This window comes from Rhinolophus ferrumequinum, chromosome 14 (assembly GCF_004115265.2).
Source record: "Rhinolophus ferrumequinum isolate MPI-CBG mRhiFer1 chromosome 14, mRhiFer1_v1.p, whole genome shotgun sequence".
In the NCBI taxonomy this organism is placed as follows: Eukaryota; Metazoa; Chordata; class Mammalia; order Chiroptera; family Rhinolophidae; genus Rhinolophus; species Rhinolophus ferrumequinum.
In genome coordinates this window covers 60,638,537-60,662,603 of record NC_046297.1, presented here as the reverse complement: position 1 = coordinate 60,662,603, position 24,067 = coordinate 60,638,537, and the positions used below count along the sequence as shown (strand labels likewise).

The 24,067-nt window shown below is 37.3% G+C and overlaps 1 protein-coding gene across 14 annotated transcripts; it reads left to right on the top strand.

Moving 5' to 3' along the window:
• Positions 1-766: 766 nt before the first annotated feature.
• On the top strand, positions 767-23,044 carry ZHX1 (zinc fingers and homeoboxes 1). 14 transcript variants are annotated; one of them, XM_033126423.1, is made up of 7 exons: positions 872-1,006; positions 7,283-7,399; positions 10,184-10,254; positions 11,478-11,565; positions 13,525-13,589; positions 15,105-17,947; positions 21,129-23,044. In XM_033126423.1, the coding sequence occupies exon 6, from the start codon at positions 15,326-15,328 to the stop codon at positions 17,942-17,944; it is 2,619 nt and encodes an 872-aa protein (XP_032982314.1). In that variant the 5' UTR covers positions 872-1,006; positions 7,283-7,399; positions 10,184-10,254; positions 11,478-11,565; positions 13,525-13,589; positions 15,105-15,325; the 3' UTR covers positions 17,945-17,947; positions 21,129-23,044. The 14 variants fall into 14 exon arrangements, with proteins under 14 accessions (XP_032982322.1, XP_032982324.1, XP_032982313.1 ...); XM_033126421.1 differs by having other exon boundaries at positions 10,181-10,254; XM_033126431.1 differs by lacking the exon at positions 10,184-10,254 and having other exon boundaries at positions 767-919.
• The last annotated feature ends 1,023 nt before the right edge of the window (positions 23,045-24,067 follow it).

The window sequence follows — 24,067 nt, the reverse complement described above, 5'->3', positions numbered from 1 at the left end:
CTGAAGCTGTCTGGATTTGAGGACCACAGCTTGCAAAGAAAGCCCTCCTGAATAGTGACTCATGAGCGGGGAAAGGTGGGCTTTCGGGGAGCAGAGGGAACAGAGGGTGGGACCGTTTTGCACAGCGGTTCGAAGTGAGGTTGAACGGAACTTTTGGTGTCAGCGGGCAGAGCTGCCACTAGTGGTGGAGTAGGGACACTAGAGGCAAGAGGCGGGGTGACGGTTGACAGGTCGTGAGGTTTGGGGCTAGAATCGAGACGGGCCTCAGGAAGGCGGGGCTTCTATTGACAGAGGGCGGGGCTTCCGTTGAAACAGGGCGGGGTTTGGACAGAACTGCCACCTGGAAATGGGGCTTACGATGAGAAGGGGCATTTCTCAAGACCCGGCGGTGACAATAAGAAGGCGGAGCGCTCAATGGGCGGGGCCACAGTGACAGAAGGCGGAGCTGCCTTCAGGATAGACCTGAGTGAAGACTAGGCTTCTGTTGGTAGAGGGCGGAGCTATCGCCCGCAAGGGGCGGGACCGCTCTGAGACTTGGAGAAGGCGGGGCTTCGGTTGATGGGGGCGGGGCCTCCGTAAACAGAGGCGGGGCTTCTGTTGACAGCGGGGCGGGGCAGCTCCTTACCTCCCGCGGTGCGCCAATTCAGGGGGTAGAGGCCGCGGTCGAACCCCACCGCAGCAGCAGGGTCCGGGAGTGAAGAACCCGGCGCGCAGCGGGGTGGGGGCGCGCAGAGGGCGCGCGCGCGGGCGGGCCCCGCCTCGGCCGGCACTTCTAGCTCCACACCCGCAGCCGGCCGCTGGGGCGCGCGCCTCGCCTCGCCCCCCACCCCCGACCCCCGACCCTCCGGTTCCACGGGGCCCGCTGAGCTCGGAGGCCGTGTGCTGGCCCGCCGAGCGGTTCCGGGTGTAAGGTTCACAGGTCAGAGTTGACTCCCTGAAAAGTGCAGCCGCTTTGAAATGCAAGATGGCGGCGGCGGGGCGCTGAGAGGCGCGGCGGCCCCTGCAGGTAGCCGGCTCGGCGACGAGTCGGCCGGGGTTCACCGGGGCTGCGGGTGGGAACCGGAAGCTCAGAGCCCTCGGCCGGCACGGCGGCCGGGGAAAGCGAGTGGCGCGCGGACCGGATGGAGGAGGGCGGCCCCAGGGTAGAGACCCCGGGGGGACTGAGCGTGCTCCGGGCTGCGCGTGGCGGGGCGGACCCGGCGCTGGGCGTCCGAAGGGGAGGGACCGGGCCTGCCTGGGCCGGGCATCGCCACCGGCCGCAGACCCTGAGCTTCCTTCGCATATGCGGGGTCTCTGCGGCCGGGGAAGGAGCTGGGGAGTGGGCTCTGTAAGGGAAAATCTCAGCCTCCCCCAGCCTACGAGAGGGCTGAGCAACTTGGGATTGCTGAGGAGTGTGAAGACTGGGTCTCCCGGGGGGAGGACGCCGCAGGGATGGAGGACCCCAGTAATGTTTAGGGTCCTAAGGGAGATCGGGAGCCCTGCACTGCTGGGGGGCGTGTGGCCTGGTGAGGACTCAGTCTCCCTGAAAGTAAGGAGAGATTCTCTTGCTGGAGCTGAGCGCACTGGCATTTGGGTTGGAGCCCTGGGAAACAATTCGGGGAAAGCTGTACCCGACTCTGGGGCCAGACCGTGCCCCCGCTTTGGGGCAAGACTCAGAGTTGAGTCCTTAAGAACTGTATTGCGTTTTAAGGAAGCCCTGGGACTTAGGGTGAAGTTAATTACAGAGAATGGAATTGTTACCGGTCCCTTTCAGGAGGGAAACAAGGAGGCTGACCAAGGACTGCTCCAAGCTTAGGGCCTAAAGGAAACAATCGCCTCATCCTTGCGGGGAATGAAGGGCTGGGAAGGAGATAGGAGAGGAAACTGGTTTAATGGCAGGAAAGAAGAGCCCCGAGGGATGCCCTGTCCCCGTGTATTTCCACCAAAGTTCTTGGTACAAGAGACTTGAAATTCTTTGTTTCATGCGTGTCCCCCCCCTCTCCCCTCTTTGGCTAACGGTAAGGAAAAAGCAAAACCCCAGAGAAAGAACGGGTACCCCTTAATATCCTTAGCTTAGGTTAGTGAAGGATGAAGCTCTGGCAAGGATTCCATGCGAGACTCGGGTAGGAGTATTAGGAAGCGGGAAAGGGGATGGATAGAGGAGGGATATAGGGAAGAGATTGGTCAGAGCGGGAATTCACAGAGGTGCCCTCTCATCTCTCGCCCCAGCTCTAAAGAAAAACAAGAGAAGAGGCTAATCTTGGCGGGGTGGGGTGGGGTGGGGGGCGATGATGTAAGCAAAGGCTCATTGATCGAGAAATCGTAATGTGATTAGGTTGGGATTCCATGTAACTTGAAAGGAAGAAGCAGTTCCCTTGGAGGTGAAGAGGATAGCAGCAGAAAAGGGAAAATCACAGGACTGGGAAATAGAATGGTTCACAGTTAGGGAGGAAGAAGCAGCTTTCCCCCAGGAATGGTGACTGCTTGGAGTGTATGTGTGTAGGTACCTACACAAATGCACGTTTAGATTTGTTGGTATTGGTCATTGCTTCTCAGTCTTTGTCTGAAAGCTTTAAATTAACTTGTGTTATGTGGTGCTACGTGAATGATCTTAGCTTTTGACAAATTATCCTGCAGACGTTTGTTTTTATGCCAACAGTGAGGATGAACAGAAGTTGGTTCTAACAGGGATATTGGCCTTAGTATATCCATAGATTTTTTGAAATTTCTCAAGTAGCAGTTTGGACTCTTGATTATAAGCAAAAGCAATGTTGAGTTCTGCCAAAGACAATAATGCGGTAACAGGATGTATAAAAGAGAAAGGGCTGTCATGAATATTTTTCCTCTCACTTTTTCTCTGCTTACTCTAAGCATTTTAGGGCTAAGCTGACTAATTTTATGCAAGATAAAATGTAAATTCTTGGATCCTTTCAACACAGAAGTGATAGCATTTCATGTATCAATGAATCTTTTTGTAAAAGAACCTCTTCAAATGCTTTATTTAATAATCAGGATGAAAATGAGAAAAAAAGAATTAAGACTTGGGTAACTGATGACAGCTATGATTCATGCAGATTTCTTGAACCATTCTACTATTTTTAAGAGCGCTTTAACATCTTCAATGGAAATTTTTTTAAAAACACATTTCAAGTATAAACTAGTTTCGAGCTGCACATTTGGAACATTATTTTACATGTGTGCTGTTCTTTGGTTTCCCCAAAGTGCATGTAGCTTTAGTTTTATATTCAATTCTGAACAGATTAGGCTGGGTGATCCAGAGTGGTATTGATGCCAGATGGTTTGAAAATATGCTAAGGCTGAAAACATAAATGTGCCTGTGCTGGGAACACTCATTAGTAGGTGTCTTTCCCTTATAGCAAGTTGATTATTTCCTTGAATTTGGAGGACAGCTCATGAATGATGTAGCAATTATTTTTTACCTTTAATGATACTCATATTTCAATAAATGCGAATTAAGTTTTATAATTATTTTATTAATGAACTTAATAGAATAGGTGAGGTAGTTTATTTTGGAAATTTTCTCCCCTTTTGTATTATATTTCACATTAAGACTGAAAGTTGATGTTATGATGTATTATACATTTTCTTTCTTGTAATGTTAGTTGGGCACAATAATGTGATATTTGGGACTAGTTTGCTTTAAATTATAGCTTTGTACTTAAACGGAAGTACTCTTAAAGTTGTTAAAATGATTACAAATGTAGCAGAGGAAATAATCTTTTTATGTACATTGTGGCATTGTGGATTTGTGCTCAAAAGACTTTACTTATTTGAATATTAACAGTGTTGAAAGCTCAGTGCCTAAGCTGGTTTCCAATCATACATCATTTCAATACATTCAGGGAAGTGTTTGGAAATATCTATTGCACTATTTATGGTAATAGCCAGTATACCACAGTCACTTTTACATCTAAGTTTTTTCTAAATTAAAATCCTTTAAATCATCCTATAGCATTTCAAAAGTAATTTAAATTACATTTCTTTGAAGGGAAAAAACTGTGATACCAGTCTTGAATAATAGCCAATGTTTCCATAATATTACTGATATACTTTATTATATCCTTTGATATATTTGTAGCTGTGACTAACCAGATTTGCATGACGGAAGCTGCTGATTTAAATTACTAATCAGGATATATACATACTTGAGTTTACATTTTTGATATCTGTATTTTACACAGTTAATTTTTAAAGTAAATAGTTATGTTTTTTTTGGTTTGTTTTTGGTTTTTTTTGCGTTTTTTTTTAATGTAGTTGCCAGGTTTTGGTCTTAAAGAATACTTAATCTTTGTAGTTTGTATCATCAGTATCCCCTAAGGTATTTAAGAGGTATAAAGATGGTCTTATATACATTTGGCCTAAACAACTATGATGATATACTTTGGAAAAGAAGTATATGTGAGCAGGTTAAGAATGACATTTACTCAAGGGAGTCAAAATTGAGTAACTCATTTTTTTATGCAGGATTTTTGTTTTCAGTTTTTAGATTTTGATTTTTAAAAAATCATCTTATCAAAGCTTATCTAAGAAAATTGAAACATTAAAGTGGTAGGCATATCCTATACATATTTATAATTTTAAATAACAACTTTGTCCTTAAATTTTAGTGATTTTTGTATTTCTCATAGGATTTCTGACTCCCTTTTCCCCCTTCCTAAAAGTCTTTCTCTTTTCGATTGTTGTGAAGAATGAAAGAAGACAGAAAGACTGATGTTTCTAAGCATTTCACTCACAATTGTGTTTTTCTTCTATGTGAGTCTGTTTCCTTTTACCTTCTATTATTGTCAAAAAGAAGTTTGTTAAAACTTTGCTGGGCATGGACTGTACTTGGGAGTGGGGAGTATGGTGAGAAGAGAACAACTTCTCTCCGTTATTATGACAAGGTTATTTATATCAGAGGTTTTTTAGTTCTATGATCCACCCCTTAAAATGTGTCATAGATAAATGATTCATCTTGAAGCTCAGGTCAGAGAAAGTATGTGCATTTTGGAGTAGGGGGTGTAAAGTGTGATTGATTAATGTCTACCTGTTAAAGCCAATGTGTTCTACCATTGCTTAATACTAGGGGTGCCAAAACAATATATACAAGTGGACACTTTGGTCAACGTTGCTCAAGTGGTAGTTCGCTGTCATCAGAAGTGTCTGGACGCTGACGGTAACCACTTTGAGCATCTCTTCTAATTGCAGAAGGCAAACGTGACTTGTATTCATTTTTTGTTATCGGTATATATTGCGTATTCCAATTTTAATACAGTTTTCCTTTCTTAAAATGTGTATACATTTTTTGGCACCCTCTGTATATATACTCAAGGGTATGAAATGGAAAATAAAATTGCTTATTGCCTGAACTTTTAAAATATTTTATATTGTTTCAATATTTAGCAAATTTTAAACAAAGACTTCATTTGTTGTATAGCTTAAAGTTGATACCTTAAATGAAAGTCAGTAAAATCCAGTGTGGACTTACTAAGTGCTAGGAAATAGTCTAAACACTTTACATGTGTTATTTTCTTTCAATCCTCATAGCAACCCTATTAAACAGGTACTATCATTAGCCCCATTTTAACGATGAGGGGGCTATAGCACAGATAGGCTAAGTCACTTGTCTGGGGTCACACAGCTAGTAAATGACAGCTGGAATTTGAACCCATGCAGTCTAGTTCCAGAGCCCAAGCTCTGCACCTTTATTTACAATCCATCTTCTGCCAAAACAACACGTTTGTTTTATTATAGAATCTAAATGGTTAAGATGACTTCTGTAATTTTTGCAATTCACTTTAATCCTAAATTTTAAAAAGATACTGTGAATTAGAGAGAAGTGTTCTAAATTACTCCTGATAATACCAGTATCAGGAACTGAAATAACATCAGGCAAGTATGCTTTTCATCCAGAAGTTATTGAGGAGCTCATTTGTTGCTCATCTAGTTGCCTCGTGCCTTTGCATGTCTTAGTGGCTCTTCTCAGGAGACTCTCATTTAGGTAAAACGTCTTGCAATTACTGTGCAATTTCAGAATGGATTCAAATAGGTTACGATTTTCCTGTAATATTAATAATTCATTTTGGAAAATAATCTCCCCTCCTTGGCAGCTGTTTGCTGTCTTCTCTTCTAGTCCACATCCTGTAGATGGGTGGCTAGGGGGTGGCGGAACAAGGAGATACCAGGAAATGAAATTGTAGAATCCCAGGCCGCAAACATAACAGGATGCTCCACTGAGCCTACAGAAAATGCTCTTTTGCTTTTCGTGAAAGTAGTGTAACTATTCAGCCCAAGCTTTAGTTTAACCTAGAAGCATTTTACTAAAGGATTGGTGCATTTATATTATTTCTTGACTTAAGAGCGCTCTTTGTAAACTTGTATATAATAATATACAAGTAATTCCTATAATAATAACAGGAATCAAAGGACACAGTTTTTGGGGGGAATGATCTTCCTTAATATTCATTCACTCTGATTTACAGAGTTTCAGGGCTTCAAGAACAACAACAAAAATGACTCAACCCTTCAAAAAAATCCCATTATTTACTGTTATTTAATAAGAGAAACAATTAGTTTTTATTAAATTCTTCTGATTGGTTTAACTCTGAGTAATATACCACAACATTTTTGGACACAAATCTGAGTTTTCAGAGAATGCTTGTCAGTTTGATTGTATAGTTTAATGTTTCCAAGTGCACTGATTGAAAAGCCATTTGGTAGTACCGTAAGGTACTTTCTTGCAAAAACGAAAATAGTTACACACCAGTCATTCTATTAGATACCATGTGTTCAGGGGTAGAATACTGCTAGTTTAGTTAAGTAGTATTGACTTGTCGCCAGCATTAATAATCCACTCCATTCTAATTAATACATAGTAAATTAGGATACAAATATCAGTAGGTTTATGTGTAAACATAGAAACACACACCTCTTCCCAACTCTTAGTTTAACTAAGTTATCTTTCGTAATTTTTGTGTAGTAATTTTTTACAATTCCCAATATCTTCATCTTAGCTTTCCTATGATATTCTGCATATATTCACATTTTGAACATTTTTATTGAAAATAGTGTAATAGTGATTTGGTTGTTTTACATAATATAAATAGAATTTTTTAAAGTGTAGTTTTCAATTTTTGTGTTTCTTACTAATACTGGGTTTGGCATTTAGATGATTCTTTTAAAGTTGTTTTCTAAATGACATTTATTTTTAAAAAGCCAAAGCATAAACTTTGAAGTTTCCTGACTAACACTGAATCATATCTAGAATAATAAAGTGCTTTTCCTTTTTTTTTTTTTTTTATAGGAGATGGCAGATAGGTACTTGAGACCTGTTGGCAATGATGGCCTGAGCTAAACACCTCCTAATTTGAAGGAACACCCTTCAGTCTCAAAGGACAGAATGCTGAGAAAGCTATGGCAGGTATGTGTGTGTTGTTCTGCTAAGGTAAAACTCAGATACTGAATGTGCTCACTTTAGATCTCCTGATACTATATTTAGCTACAGTTTTAAAACCTTTTGTTTGAAAAGCAGCGGATATATTCCTAACACTTTTTAAAGAAATGTACTTTCAAACTCTAAAAATATAGGAGTATTGGCTGCTTTAATGTTAAAGGAAACACCATCACACTTCATAGTAAATCTATGAGGTATATTTATAATTGATTTTTCAATGGATACTTGCTGAAATCCTTTATGTGTCAGGTACTATATACCAGGTGCTATGGTAACAGTGGTAAACAAGACAAATGAAGGTCACGACGAGGAGACCTTTAGTGTAGGGAAACTGATCGAGAAATCTTACTCTTCTTTTGCCTATATCCAGAAAGACGCTTCCAGAACAATTCCTGAAAATATATTTTCAATATATAGTCTACTATATATTGTAGAACTATAATAGTAGTTCATTATAATTATAAAATTAAGGTGTTAATAATGAAATACTTTGATTTAGGTTAAGCATACCATTATTTAAATATCTGAATATATTTTTACGTAATCGCTTTTATATTTTATTTACCTGATATCTATTGGCTTTTATAAGAAGCATTAGATTACATCCTATAGTGTTTGAAATATTTATACTTTAGTCCAATTGTTATTTTAGATGATTCCAGAAAGTAGTCAGCAAGATTACATAACAATTAATATGGTGATTCACTTTTTTAAAAAAAGTTTTCCTTACAACTTGACATTACCAATCTAATTACTATTATCTTTCAAAGTATTTAACATTTTAAAAAAATGAGTATATCCTGAGTAAAATAGGTAATAATTACTTCATTTTATAAAGGGGGAAGATGAATGGTTTTTCAGTGTCTCAGTGATAATCTCACTTGGAATCAAGAATAGCTTTCTTGCGTTAGACTGTGAAAGACTTACCACAGCTCCTTGAGAAAAGTCGGGGAAAACTATTTTCAGCAGAAAATTACTTTTGGATCATAAAAACTTTAATAACAAATAGTAGTACTATTCTCTGTGTCACTCAATGTGTTACATACCTACTGACGTATGCCAGCAGAAGGTAGAAAACCAGGATGTTAGTGTCCTAGAGACCTTTCAAAGACATTTCACTCCTCAAATCTGGGGGCAGAGCTTGCCAGGAGAAATCTGTCCAACTTGGATTCTTCTTTTAATCTTCAGCAGTATTAAGGTCAGCTTTCTCAGGTGGAAAAAAACAGGAGAGAGGATAGAGTTTCTAAACCTTTAAGCCTTAATTAGCATTAACAAAGGGATCTTCTGAAATTAGATTATCTTTGGCCGGAGTTTCCTAGATGCTTTCACTTGCATCACATTCATTCCTGTCTGTAGTCACCTTAATACTTGAAGTTTGTTTTGAGACCACTTGGGCAATTTTCTTGAGATTTATCTCTCAGGTAATGATCCTAGGTTACAGTCATTTTTAAAAATATTTGTCGTGGGTACAAATTTGGGTTGTCAAATTTCTCATTTAATGTTTTTCAAGAACTTGACTGTTGTTTCGAAATATTTTCACATTTTAGCTTTGAAAAATGCCTCAAGTGTGTAAAGGCCAAAATGGTTTTGTTTGTTTTTTAATTTAAAAAGTACCCTCTTGGGCATCTTTGTTTATTTTTTTACATAGTGGATATCCTTTGTTTTAATTTGATCCTTTGTTCCTACATACTATTTCGGGCAGTCTGTGATTTTGGTGGATTTGTAACTTTTAGTTTGAATACAAACATGTAAAAATAAATATTTTCAGCTGGCTAAACAGAACTCTGACTCAGAGAGGGAGAAGTGAAACTAAAAAGAATACAGAGTGCAAAGAATTCTCAGTATATGTATGAATACATATTCCGAAGGAGTCTCAGTTCATATTTTACCTACCCGAAGAACAGTTTTATTTAGTTGGTACTAGGTCAACGCTAACATGATCCGTAAAAATTATCGTTATCTTCTAAACGCTCTTATTTGACCCAGAATTGGTGTAAAAAACAAAGTTTGTTTTATTCACATAAAATCTTACCAAAATAACATGCTTTTGTGGCTAGCTAGGCCAATACACTGCTATCTGTTAATCATTTAATTTGAAATATAAGACAGCCAAAAAATAGAGGCTTGGAAATTCAGTGTAGTTATGGCTCTGCTTAAGTATAAAACTTATTTGGACCTTTTTTTTTTTTCCCCTAGCACTAAGCATAGAAATTGAAACAATCTACTAAATTTCAAAGTGCATTACATTGAGAACTTTATTTTAATCGCTTTAAAAATGTTATACCATTAAAATATAGTTCTCTCTTGGAACAGAGAAATAATAATTATAAGTTCAAATTTGCATTTGCGATCCTTTCAAGAACTATGCCCTTTTCTCCGGAATTTCATTGCAGGACTAATCTTGGGATGAATTTGTCTCCCTTGTTTCATTCTTATGTACTCTACAAATCTAGATATACACTGTTCATACATAAAGCTGATTTGTTACAACAGAATTATAGATGTTGGTCAATATTTGTTGAATGCTGTATTTTAAGAAGTAGAATGTTTTCTATTCAAGGATATTTTAATATTCTAATGATTAAGGTAATTTTATTAGTAAGGATTTTACCACTGAAAGTAATCTACCATAAAGCAAGCACAGTTCTTTATAGCTCCTCTATAAATGAGTGTTTAATGAAGTAAAGTGTACGTTATAATACACAACACAGATATATTTTAAAGTTTTGTTTTTGTTTTTTTTTCCAGCAGATATTTCTGGGGCCTTAATAGGCACTGTGTTGGGCCCTGGGGAAAGCTAAACAGACATTCTTTCTGACCATGTAAGAAGAACTGCTATTAGAACTGTCCCCAATTTTTATACTGTGATGAAATAAATTTTGCTTTCATTAAATGCTTTTCTGGAGAGAAACTTTGTGGTAATTATTTTGATGAGTTAAGAATCATGAATTCATTGAGATGCAACCTACCGTGAAGGAGAAGAGTCAGCATGCAGGTAGAACCATGGCTTGGTCTAGATCTACACCATGGAGATTATGGAGGCTCTTGAGTGTTCTTAGAACCAGTCTGACTTCTGAAACCTTGGAGCAGCAGCTCCAAAAACGTCTCTGCAACACTCCCGAATGCTACGCATTCTCAGGGATTCCTGCTCCCTCTGAGAAAACCTTTATGTAGCACCTGTTCTTATCTTAACAATAGAAAGCAAACTTTGTTTCCAGCTTGAGACAAATGACCATAGAAATATTTTAGTCTATTTGCAATCTTAAGGCCTTGAAACTATTGTTTGTTGTATTTTATACTAAAGCAATGTTATAACAATATTAAAGAAAACTTGTAAATACCATACAAAAATTTCACTCACGTGAAAAATTCATTTTTTTATATTCTCATCTAGTCTTTGTCCACATGCATACATATTCTCCCATAATTACTTTATTTTTATAATTATTCAAATTCTGTTTTGATTTTTAAAAATTCAACAGTAAATGGATATTTTGCATAATCCTAATTACTCTTTTAATATAAAAATTATCATTTTAATAGCGGTATAACAGTTGATTTGGTCAGTTATTTTTTTAAACAAATTTCTTTACTGAAAGATTAACTGAATTACAGTGCTGATGCATTTAGAGCATATTTTTTCCTTTACTGGCAGACTTTACTTTAATTTTAATTGCAAAGCCACTTCGCTACTCAGTTGTGCAATTGAACTCTAACCCCCTTTTATAGGTAAATAGTGCAAGGTTCCCCAGATTGATTTTGAGCTTTGTTTCTAGCTGACTTTCAAATAGAGGACAAGATGTCTGTCAGCTAACAGGGATTTCTGTATGGCAGTTTTCCTGTGCCAGCCCCACTGCACTTTATTGACAAAGAAGATGAATTGGAACCACACCATAGCAATTCTTATTCTGTATTTTTACCCCTTCTGCTTTTTCATTCAACTTGTGTCTTGTCAGCTGATTAAGTTTCTTGAGAGAGAAAATTGTATAAATAATATTTCTAAATATTATTTATTAGTAAATAATATTTCTTCACCTCCTAAAAGAATTTTACAGGGACTGGACAACACCATCAATTAATTACCTACTGTGTATCAGAGTGTATGAAGCATTTTAATTGGAACACCCTCTAAGGTAGATACCACTATTCTTAATTTCTCCAAGACAGTCTTCTTTTCTAGAAGCCCCTGCAATGTGCTCATATAGTTCCCGGTAACTTCCTCTCATTGCATTGATCATAGTATTCTAAGTAATTGCTTACTGCCTGTTTTCCTTGCTCAACTGCTAGTACCTGACAGACTAGGGAGAATTTGTCTTGGTCACTGCTGTTATCTCTAGTGCCTAAAACAGTGCCTGGCATGTGGTTGACATTCAACGAATAGTTGTTGAATGAAATTGTTGAATTGTAGAATCTTGGTTTTATAGGTGCAAAAACTGAAGTTGACATTGAGAAACTTTTTCGATCATCTAACTACCAACTGCCAGAGGAGACTCCAAAACCTGTAGTTTTGCCCTATATTTGGGTCTGGGTCTCTTCTTCCATTAAAAACGGGGTGATTGTACTTGAGGTCCTTGCTTCCCTCCAAATTATGATTATAAGAATGCCGAGGATGTCTTTGTTAGTGCTTTGGTCTACTTTTAGGCTATATACTATATATTAGAGTAGAATTGAGCCATTGGACCAAATCTTGAGGCTCTTTGGGGAATTCTCAGTATCCCTTTCGAAATCTGTTAAATAATATACTGACTCTGGTTTTGTTAGCAAAATGTGAGCAACAGTTTTAGGAGTAAAGAGGAAAGAGTCTATAGAGTTGGGTATAGAAGTAACCTGAGGTTGAGGCAATCACATTTTTAGGCTTTTACATTACTGAAGATATTTTTTTTTAAAGCCTCTCTTTTAAGGAGCTTATTTAAATTTAATTATATTGCCAAGACCAATGCTTTCAGCAGAAAAAGCACAATTGCATGTATGCATCATTAGATTGTAATATAACATATGGATGTTTTGTAATTTTCATGACTTTAGCAAAAAATATTTAAGCTTTTAAATTTTGTTTATATCTGCTTAAATTCTTATGAACTGACCAATTCTGAGTTAGTGAGCTATAAGGAAGAGGAATAAAATTAATAATTTGGTAGCACATTCTTATTTTTATGCTAGATAAGATTAGCCCGAGCTAGAGAACCAGGATAATAAAGAGCTCTTAGCTCCTCAAGCGTCTCTTGTCTATCTCTTGTTAGTACTGGCTTCTCAGTACTACCCCTGGGTACCCCAGGCCTGCCTTCTGTAGTGACATAACCTGAAAGGACACATTAAATTCACTTTAGTTTTCAAGATTTCATGGCTCGGCAGTGGCAAGTTGAGAAGGGTTTTGATGAAACTGATATTTTGTCTTGAAAGTGTTTACATTTTTAAGGCAAAGGCTTTCAAACATATCTCAGATCCCATCGGAGGTAGAAGTAGGGATTGTGGGATCCATGGGATGGGATCAGGAAGTCGTTCAGACTCTTTACTTCTCCAACCAGACAGCTATTTTATCTGTTTTGCAGCAGGGCTTCTCATAGAATTTTGTTAGCAGAAAAGGCTCCCCGGCTTACAATAAAAAGTTTGAAAACCACCACTTTCAGGAAAAGTAGTTTCAGGAAAAAACCCTCTATCTTTGACTTTTAGCTACTAGTATACTCATATTAAATAGAACCTAAGATTCTAGGAGAATAACAGTCATAAAATAGCTTAGTCCCCTGTCTTTCAGCAGTTCTCCTTCACTGTCAAAGATGTGGATTCCGCTCATTTGTACTCCAATTACTTATAGCTGTTTGAGGAATTCCCTGTTTTTAATGACAAAAAATTATCAAACAGCTACTCATATGCTAATCCTTCAACAAAACAGTAGTGTCCCTGTTGAATTGAATAAGAGAAATGGCATTAGCTTATTAGTTTATAACATTTAAACAGTTTTCAATGTCAGATTTCTTTATATTCCCTTAGAAATCAAAGACATTTTATAGAAGAAAAAGTAACCCATCTTTGAGAGTGGGGTTTGGACTATTAACACACTTATTACTAAGCTGATGGTCTTTATTTTATAATAGGGGAAATCGGGAAACAAGGGTCATTTAGTCCGGCTTTCCATCTGTTGCTTGGAGCCATCAAATGGGTATGTAGTATGTATTTGAATAATCCCAGTGAGGGGGCTATCCTACCACCTTCAAAGGCAGGGCATTCTCCTTTTACTGAGAATCAATGTATCTTCCCATAGACACCCGGTTTTGCTTTATAATCTTTGAAGTGAACTTTTTCTCCTTAGTTCAGCTACGACAAGGATTATGCTAGTAAATGAGTAGTTCTAATTTGTGGTAGAGAATAAGTGAGACCACTTAGTAATTGTAGTTATTTTTACTTCATTTAGAAACACATCAACTTTAACTGACTTAGCATCAAAATTTTATTTTAAATATTTTACGTATAAAATTATTAAAATGTATTTGTATGAATATAATGCACTTTTTCTTGGTGATTCAAGGTCATACTTATGAATTTCAGCTATGGTTCCCTATAGTGATGCCCTTAGGGCATGTTGAGTTTTGTAGGACTGTTTTCCTGTACGTTCTAGTTCAAGTTAATAAACATTTAGTGAGTCCCTACTTCCAGGCTTCTTGTATGCAAAGGGAATAGAGAAATGAATGAGAAGTCAACCAAGAGCTCAGCTAGGAGAGCGTTTGGTTAAAGATATAAAGGTCCTTGGTCCGATCCAGAGTTTCGGGAGCTTTGCTATATATCTCAGAACGCTATTACTTAAAAAAAGAAGAGGAAAAAGAATGAAACACACACCTGCAATGAGGAGACCTGGGGTTTGGATAAGTTATGGGACAGGAATGTAACTGTACTACAATATATTCTAGTCAATACTAGACTAGAAAATAAACCGGGGAGGAGGCCAGGCCACGTTAAAGGGAGAAGGAGAAGGTGACCTGTAAGGCAGACAGAGAGGTCATCACACCAAGTGCTCAAACACGTGCCCTGGCCTAAGAAATGGCATGCATTGCGTGTCTCATTTCTGCTGTGTTAAAGCATAAGGAAATAGGAGTCAGGAGAGAGGTGGTAGGAAATGCAAGTGAGGGCTAGGTTGTGAAGGGAACTACCGTATGTATGGCTGTAGGAGATGGGACTTGATTCTTTCAGCATTGGTGACTCATCATACACTTTTAAGTCAGGAGACTGATGTGATCAGGTATGTTTTGTAAATTCTGGTAGCATTATAGAAAACGATTAAGAATAATGTTTCCGAAACTTGGCTCATTCTTATTCCATCTTTGCTGTTTTTGCCATATTTGGGCATGCTTTTGGGATGAAAACATAGACTAGTAGGAAGAAGCGGGCATAACTGATGGATTGAATTTCTTATACGCTTAATGGCCATGGTCTCTAAGTATCCGTTACTGCTTTTTATAGTTTTAAAGTTCCTCCCTTGTTAACAGATTAGCATTTCAATACTGATAAGAGTGTGCTTTCCAGAGCAGACTCTTTCCCCCACTTCCCTTCCAACATAGAACTGACTGAAAAATCCAAATAAACTGAGCCATCCAACAACTGCATATAAGTGAAATATAACTGTAATAGGTTTAAAAGACCATAATCATTTAAAAACATTTTTAAATTTATTTTAATGTAGGTGACTGGAGTTGTGCTTCAAAAACTTCAGCAGTTCAACAGTATTTTATCTGCCAACAATAAGCTCTTTACTTGATTGCACCATGAAAAAGCTGCTAATGAGACTTGTGGAGCACAAAAATGAACTTGAACCAAAAGCCATTGTTTTCAAATGAAGAACACTGACCGGTTTTAAGCCTCAATGCTCTTTAGTCACCACTGAGCGTTCCCCATAAGATCAGAATGGCCAGCAGGCGAAAATCAACAATACCCTGCATGGTCCTTGCCAGCGAACAGGTTGCAGACCTCGAGGTGATATCAGATTTAGATGAAGGTCCTCCGGTACTTACGCCTGTAGAAAACCCCAGAGCAGAGAGCATCTCAAGTGATGAAGAAGTTCATGAATCTGTGGACTCTGACAATCAGCAAAGTAAAAAAGTTGAAGGTGGCTATGAATGTAAATACTGTACTTTTCAAACTCCAGACCTAAATATGTTTACTTTTCACGTGGATTCAGAACATCCCAATGTAGTGCTAAATTCATCCTATGTGTGTGTCGAATGCAATTTTCTTACCAAAAGGTATGATGCACTTTCCGAGCATAATCTGAAATACCACCCAGGAGAAGAGAATTTTAAGTTGACTATGGTGAAACGAAATAACCAGACAATCTTTGAACAAACCATAAACGATCTGACTTTTGATGGTAGTTTTGTGAAAGAGGAGAATTCAGAACCAGCTGAATCTACTGAAGCTTCTTCTTCAGGAATATCTATCAGTAAAACTCCTATCATGAAAATGATGAAAACTAAAGTGGAGAACAAACGGATTACAGTTCACCATAACTCAGCTGAGGATGTTCCTGAAGAGAAAGAGAATGAAATCAAACCAGACCATGAAGAAACTGTGGAAAGTCCAAGTTCTTCAGCTTCTGAATCTCATACCAGTACTTCCATTGTCAACAGAATACATCCAAATACCGCCAGCACAGTGGTGACCCCGGCAGCAGTTATCCCTGGCTTAGCGCAGGTGATAACCGCTGTGTCAGCTCAGCAGAATTCCAATTTGATTCCCAAAGTCTTAATCCCTGTTAATAGCATTCCGACCTACAATGCTGCATTGGACAACAACCCCCTTTTGCTAAACACCTACAACAAATTTCCTTACCCAACGATGTCAGAAATTACTGTTCTTTCTGCCCAAGCAAAATATACAGAGGAACAGATCAAGATATGGTTTTCAGCCCAACGTCTCAAACATGGTGTGAGCTGGACTCCCGAGGAAGTAGAGGAGGCAAGAAGAAAGCAATTCAACGGAACAGTACACACTGTACCTCAGACCATAACTGTTATTCCCACACACATTTCCACAGGCAGTAATGGCTTACCATCCATTTTACAGACATGCCAAATAGTCGGTCAGCCGGGCCTGGTTCTTACCCAAGTAGCTGGGACAAACACTTTGCCGGTAACAGCACCTATAGCCTTGACAGTGGCAGGGGTGCCAGGTCAAAGCAGTGTACAGAAAAGTCAGGCACCTGCTGCCCAGCCGACTGCAGAGACGAAACCAGCCACACCAGCAGTTCCAGCTCCCCAGCTTGTCAAACATGAAACCGCACTGGCAAACCCCGATTCATTTGGCATTCGGGCAAAAAAGACTAAAGAGCAACTGGCAGAATTAAAAGTTAGCTACCTTAAAAATCAGTTTCCCCATGATTCAGAGATTATCAGACTGATGAAAACCACAGGCCTGACAAAAGGAGAGATTAAAAAATGGTTTAGTGACACGAGGTACAACCAGAGAAATTCAAAGAGTAACCAGTGCTTACACCTCAACGATTCCTCCACCACGATTATTATAGACTCCAGTGATGAAACCACGGAATCCCCAACTACTGTTACTTCACAGCATAAACAATCCTGGAATCCCTTTCCTGACTTTACTCCCCAAAAGTTTAAAGAGAAGACAGCAGAGCAGCTTCGGGCCCTTCAGGCAAGTTTTCTCAACAGCTCCGTACTTACTGATGAAGAATTAAATAGGCTAAGAGCGCAAACCAAACTTACCAGAAGGGAAATTGATGCTTGGTTTACAGAGAGGAAGAAATCAAAAGCTTTAAAGGAAGAGAAAATGGAAATCAATGAAAGTAATGCAGGTAGTTCCAAAGAAGAAGCTGGAGAAACTTCTCCCGGAGATGAGTCTGCTGCTCCTAAGACAGGGAGTACAGGAAAGATATGTAAAAAAACACCCGAGCAGTTGCATATGCTCAAAAGCGCATTTGTCCGAACACAGTGGCCGTCGCCGGAAGAGTATGACAAACTGGCCAAAGAAAGTGGGCTTGCTAGAACAGACATAGTTAGTTGGTTTGGTGACACCCGTTATGCTTGGAAAAACGGAAACTTAAAATGGTACTACTATTACCAAAGCGCCAACTCGAGTGGTATGAATGGTCTGTCGTCCTTTAGGAGAAGGGGGAGGGGGAGACCCAAAGGCCGGGGACGGGGAAGGCCGCGCGGGCGGCCGAGAGGAGGCAAAAGGATGAACAACTGGGACAGGGGGCCGTCACTCATAAAATTTAAAACTGGAACTGCAATACTTAAGGATTATTACCTGAAGCACAAATTTCTTAACGAGCAAGACCTTGATGAACTTGTTAACAAATCACATATGGGCTATGAGCAGGTCAGAGAGTGGTTTGCAGAAAGACAGAGAAGATCTGAGTTAGGTCTAGAATTATTTGAGGAAAACGAGGAGGAGGATGAAGTTATTGATGATCAGGAAGAGGATGAAGAGGAAACAGATGATAGTGACACTTGGGAACCCCCACGACATGTGAAGCGGAAGCTTTCTAAATCAGATGACTGAAATGTAAGTTTTTAATTTGAGCATATATTCATCAACTACATACATTTAGAACAGTCACCTGTATCTCTCATCTTCATTTTTGACAGTTTTTTTTTCTAAAATAGTCTCTCTTTTACCTAATAAGAAGACTAGGTGCCACGAGTATAGCCAAGAAATACATGATTATCATGTGTAGTCTGATTACTATGATTGTTTATGTTTATTATGTAGAGTTTAATGTTGCTTATTTTTTATATGAAATGATTTACACTTTGTTTTAAGGGAAAGTTACCCATGCTCTAAGAAGGGAGACTGGTGGGCAGGGGGGAATTCACAAACACTAAAGATAACTAAAATGTATTTTTTGCAACCCTCCTTCACTAAAGCTTCATTTTTTGCCTATTTAAGGAAAGAATTCAAAAATGAAATCTAAAAAGAAGGGGAAAAGTATACCGAAGGACAGACTTGCCACAGGGGTGAGGATTGCTCAGTTTTAGGAAACTAGGTGAAAATGGGTATTATTTTTATTCATTGTATTACCCCCAAAACTATTAGATTTTAAATGAAGAGTTTAAAATGTTTTATGTATTAAAATTATTAGTATTTTTCTATTAAAAGCCAAAGGTCTGTTTTAGGCTATAGTATATAAATACGTTTGCTTAGGTGGCATCTGTTTTTGAAAAGTGGGATATAATTTATTTCTGTCTTAGAGATCAAAGGGTCAAGAACAGATTTAATATTAAATTGCCTTAAATGCCTTTTCATCTTTTGATATAAAACCTGCTACCAGCAGAAACACTGTATTTGGTTAAAAATACTTTCTGTAGTCATACAAATGCAAGTAAATATGCTTTAAATTTGATAGGTTTGGCATATTCTTTAAGTCTTAATTCTTTTATAGATTGGATTAATTAAAATTTCACTATAGTTGCAAATCAGAAATCTGATTTGGAGGACTTCAATTCTTAATATTTTGGAAATTCAGTAGCATAGTTTTATTCTTTACTGTCGGTTTTGGAGTATTCCAGGATAAAACTATACTTTCTTGAAAACAGTGCAGTTGTCATGAAATGTTTGTATATGTCTATCAGTAGCATCTTGTTATCAGAAATTACTGCAGTGTTGTCAGACTGTAGGGGAGGAAACAAGGTAGAGACCTTTATTATCATCTGAACATATTAATTTATTTCCTTAGCTTTTTGCATCCCTGCTCTGTCCTCTCCTTTGATGCTCTCTTACTCTGCAGTATTTCCTTAATTCCCCCACATCTTCCTCCCTGGTTTTGTTTATTTTGTTATAAGTTATTTATAGAGAACTTAATATGTACCAGACTATTCTTATTGCTTAGGAATCCTTTTCCAGGTTTTCTTTCAATCAACTTTTTTTTTTCAGGCAGAAAAACAGATGAAACTAAAAATGCACCTACTTTCAAATAAATCTCATTCAAGGTTATAGAGCCTAGTGTATCATTGTAAGTCACTAGAAGTTAAACAGTTTGTACAGCTTTATCCTGACGCATATCCCTCCATTTCCTAGTGTCACAAATCTTCAGGACAGGGTTTCTTCTGACCAGATGCATAACATATTTTTAACAGGCATTTTTTTTTTTTATTGCTAAACACAAGAATGTGCACTCAGCCAAGATTAAATCAACAATTTTTTTTTTTGCCACAATGAATTGTTGTTGTTGTAACTTCTGCAGTGATTGTGTAGGGAATTGCAGTCTTCTAAAAATAATGTGAAGTTTTTTGTACAGTTTAATTTGACCTTACTTTAAGTTTGTGTGGGTAATTCTTACATTATATATTAATACTCTAATGGATACTACGGTCAGAAAATGGTCAGAAAATTCACATAAAGCCACAGTTTTCAAAACATTGTATCATATATTATACATGGACTTTTGTGATACATATACAGGCTTGCCTTGCTTTTAAAATATACAAAAGTCTAAAATTATAAAACACATTGATTAGCAAGTTATCATTGACTTAACAAAATATTTTTTCATCTTACAAAATGATTCACCATAAGTTTCCTTGAAATAGTTACTTTTTCATTTAAATATGGTTTAACTTACAAAAAGAGTAACCAAAATCTTTCCAAAATTGTTACTGCAAAAAGTGAGATATGGTAGTCCACCCTTATCCTCGGGGATACATTCCAAGACCCCCCAGTGGATGCTTGAAACTGCGGATAGTACCAAACCCTATATATACTATGTTTTTTCTTATACAAACATGCTTACGATAAAATTTAATTTGTAAGTTAGGCATAGTAAGAGATTAACAGCAACAGCTAATAATAAAATAGAACAATTATGACAATATGCTGTAATAAAAGTTATGTGAATGTGGTGTCTTCTCTCTCTCATAATCAGTCTGATAATCCGGAAGGCTACTAAGTGACAAATAGGCAGGTAGTAGATACAGCATGGATTCTCTGGTCAGAGGGATGATTCACATCCTAGCTGGGATGTAGCAAGATGGCGCAAGATTTCATCATGCTGCTCAGAATGGCATACAATTTAAAACTTATGTATTATTTCTGGGATTGCCCATTTAATATTTTTGGACTGTGGTTGACCATAGCTACCTAATACCAGAGAAAGTGAAACCGCAGATAAGGGGAGGACTACTGTACATATATATCTTTTGCACAAGTCAGCCTTATACAGTAAGTCTTCACTTAACATTGCCAGTTAGGTTCTGCGACTTTAAGCGAAATGATGTATAAGGAAACCGATTTTACCACTGGCTAATTGATATAAACAGTAGTTAAGTTCCTACAATATCTCATCAATGTTAAAACGATGTTGAACAAATCAGTGTTAATTCGAGGATCTGCTGTATATAAATCACAAAAAATACGAGCCTTTAGATTTCATGGTTTGTTTATTACAAATACAGACAATGAAATACATACTTCCTACTACTAATTTCTTAATAAATTATTACATATAGGTGAAAATGTCTATAAACATATCTGGTATATGTAGAACATATACGTAGGCATTGCACACAAATCTAGTGTGTTACGTAAAATGTGGCAAGTGATCTCAGCCTTACTGAGTGAATAGAGGGTGTGTTTTCCTTGCTAATTCATATCACTTTTGATTCTAAAAGTAGTAAGCCCTGAAATATGATTTTCTTTAAAATGTTAGTTTTTCAGTTTTTTTTTTTTTTTTTTTTTTTTTTTTTTGCAGCTGCCTAAAACATTGGAGGAGAATCAATTCTTCAACTCAAGATTTCTGATTTACTGTGAATGGGCTCAATCTTTGATGACACTGAAAATGTTTGGGGGCATATACATTCTCAAAAAATAGGATCCCATGCCCAAAAGGAATGGAACTCAATGTTGTGCCAAAGTTAAACTACTGCAGTTGGTGGAAGTCCTGCAATGTAAATAGAATACTAATTAAAAAACAACTTGTAAAAATTCAAATTTTAATACAGTACATTTTTATTCTGATACAATGGAGACATTCTGATTCTTAGACTTTCGGAGGGGGTTTAATGACCACTAGAGCTTGTCCTCATATTTTGTCCAGCTTAATACTGTATGTCTAGTAAGATGGGCCTTACTGTCGGTATTCTTTGATATGTGATTAAGATTCTAGCTTCGAGTGACCAAACATTTTCCAGAGTAAAAATTGTTAGAAACAGGAAAAAAAAAAACCCACCTGATTTACTTCTGTCTTATTTGTCAGGTCCTGTACGAAGATTAAAAGTTGTGCAAGGGCTTATACATTTTCAGTGTAAGTGAAAAAATAGCCTATTGACACATTGGAAGAATAAGATTTTGTGGTATCACCTGCCCTTCATGATTGGTTCTTTTGTTAAATACATTTATGGATACCACTATTACTACTTGTAATGCTTCTGTTACTTTTTTTCATTAGAAGCTGAATTTAGTTTTTATTAAACTGAAGATAATATACTGAAGAAGGAAAAGAAACTGGATTAGGAATTTGGATAGGGTGAAACTCTGAAATACTGTACCAAAAATGTGAAAAAGAACTATGTAGTAAATATATACTTAGTGTTTTCTTACAATCATATGGAAATCAGAAATGTTGTACAGGTGTCAGATCAGAATTTTCAAGAATTATCTGTCGGTGAAATTTTGTGTAACAATTTCAGTGAATAGAGAAGAAATTCTGAACTGATCATAATGAGTTAAAAGTTAGCTTTTTCACTTACGAATTGTGGGAGTGTTAACTGTTAACTCTTGCCATATCAGGAGACCGAAAGTTCATACTAACTTATAAACTTTATAAAGACTGGTGCTGTTCATTCATGCTGAGAAGGACCCTTTCTTTTGTGACTATAGGACCATTTTTCAAAATGTGCTTTCTTCATAGAAGAAATGTTCAGTTCCTTTAGCTTTGGATTTTTAAATGTTTTTGTTTTTTTTTTTCTGAATGACCAGATGTAGTGGGCTTGGCCAGTTTATCTAATTTAATGAAAAATAAATATTAAGCTCTTGTTTTTACCTAAATGTTCGTCGGCTAATGAAAATGTTATGAAAAAGCCTTGAATATGCATGCTGCTTTTCATTTTCATAAACTTTTTATTTTTTAACTATAGCTTTATTAGTAATTCCAAAATGCTGGAATTTAGCTGATTTCTTCACTCAGACAGCTGGCGTTGTGGGTGGCTTTTTCATACTACTGTTAACTTTTTTTAAAAGAGGCAATGTAAAGACTATAACAATTTAATGCACTAAACTGTTCTTTCTTTTACATGTTTAAAAACTTCTTAAAGCTCTCTGTATTATAATGATTAAATTGCTCCCTTTTTTAAACCATTGCTAATGTGGTCTGAGTTTTGTTTGGCAATAATTTTCATGTTTTCAAAATGTGAAATGTCAAGTATTGGACAAGTATGAAGCCTGTGAATATATATTGTTTCCCTTATAATGTGTTAACTTTGAATAGCTGTAAGTAACTATTAGTAATGTCCCCCCCCCACGTCTCTTTTATAGACTTGGCACTTAATTCTGATCTCATATGTGCTAGCTTTTAAATATATTTATTTGACAGAGCAAAAGAACCCTCTCCTGGTTGATTGTGTCCTGAATATGAAATAAAAGTTAGCAGTGATTAGTAGTTTTCAGTGATTTTTTCCCCCCTATTTTATTAACTGTTTTTTTAATGTGGTAAAATATACATAACAAAATTTACCATTACATCTGTTTTTAAGTCAGTTCAATGACCTTAATTATATTCACAATGTTGGGCAACCATCATCATTATTTCCAAAACTTTTTCATCATTCCAAACAGAAACCCTGTAACGGTTATGCAATAACTCTTCATGCCCCCTCCCCCCAGCCCCTGGTAACCTTTACTCTACTTTCTGTTTCTATGAATTTGCCTATTTTTGATAACTTAAATAAGTGGAATCATACCATACCTGTCCTTTTGTAGCTGGCTTTTTTTCATTTAGCATAATGTTTTTTAAGGTTCATTCATGGAGCATATATCAGAACTGAGTAATGTGTGTGTGTGTGTGTGTGTGTGTGTGTGTGTGTGTGTGTGTGTACCACATTTTGTTTATTCATCTGTGGGTGGATGAACACAGGTTATTTCTACCTTTTGGCTAGAAAACTGCTGCAGTGAACATGGCATACAATTATCTGAGTTCCTATTTTCAGTTCTTTTGGGTATATATCTAGGAGTAGAATTGCTGAGTCATGGTAATTCTATGTTTAACTTTTTGAAGAACCATCAAACTATTTTCCACAGTCTATGAGTAGTATATGGTTGTTGACCATTTGTATTCTTCTTTGAAGAAATGTCTATTCAAGTCCTTTAGCAAGTTTTTAAGTGGGTTGCCTTTTTGTGGTCCAGTTTTAGGAGTTCTTTGTATATTCTGGATATTATACCTTTATCAGATACATGATTTACAAATACAGTTAATTCTCATTATTCACAGATTTTGTATATGCAAATTTGACTGCTCACTAAAATTTATTTAAGTCCAAAATCAGTATTCACGGTCCTATCATTGCTCATTCACACACATGTACATAGTGCATAAATCCCCCACAACTTCAGCAAAAACTAACTGAAAGTGTTCTTAGTGGTAAAATGGCTGGAAACCCCTGAGTTCATGAAGCCTGAGTTCAAAGGGCAAACAAC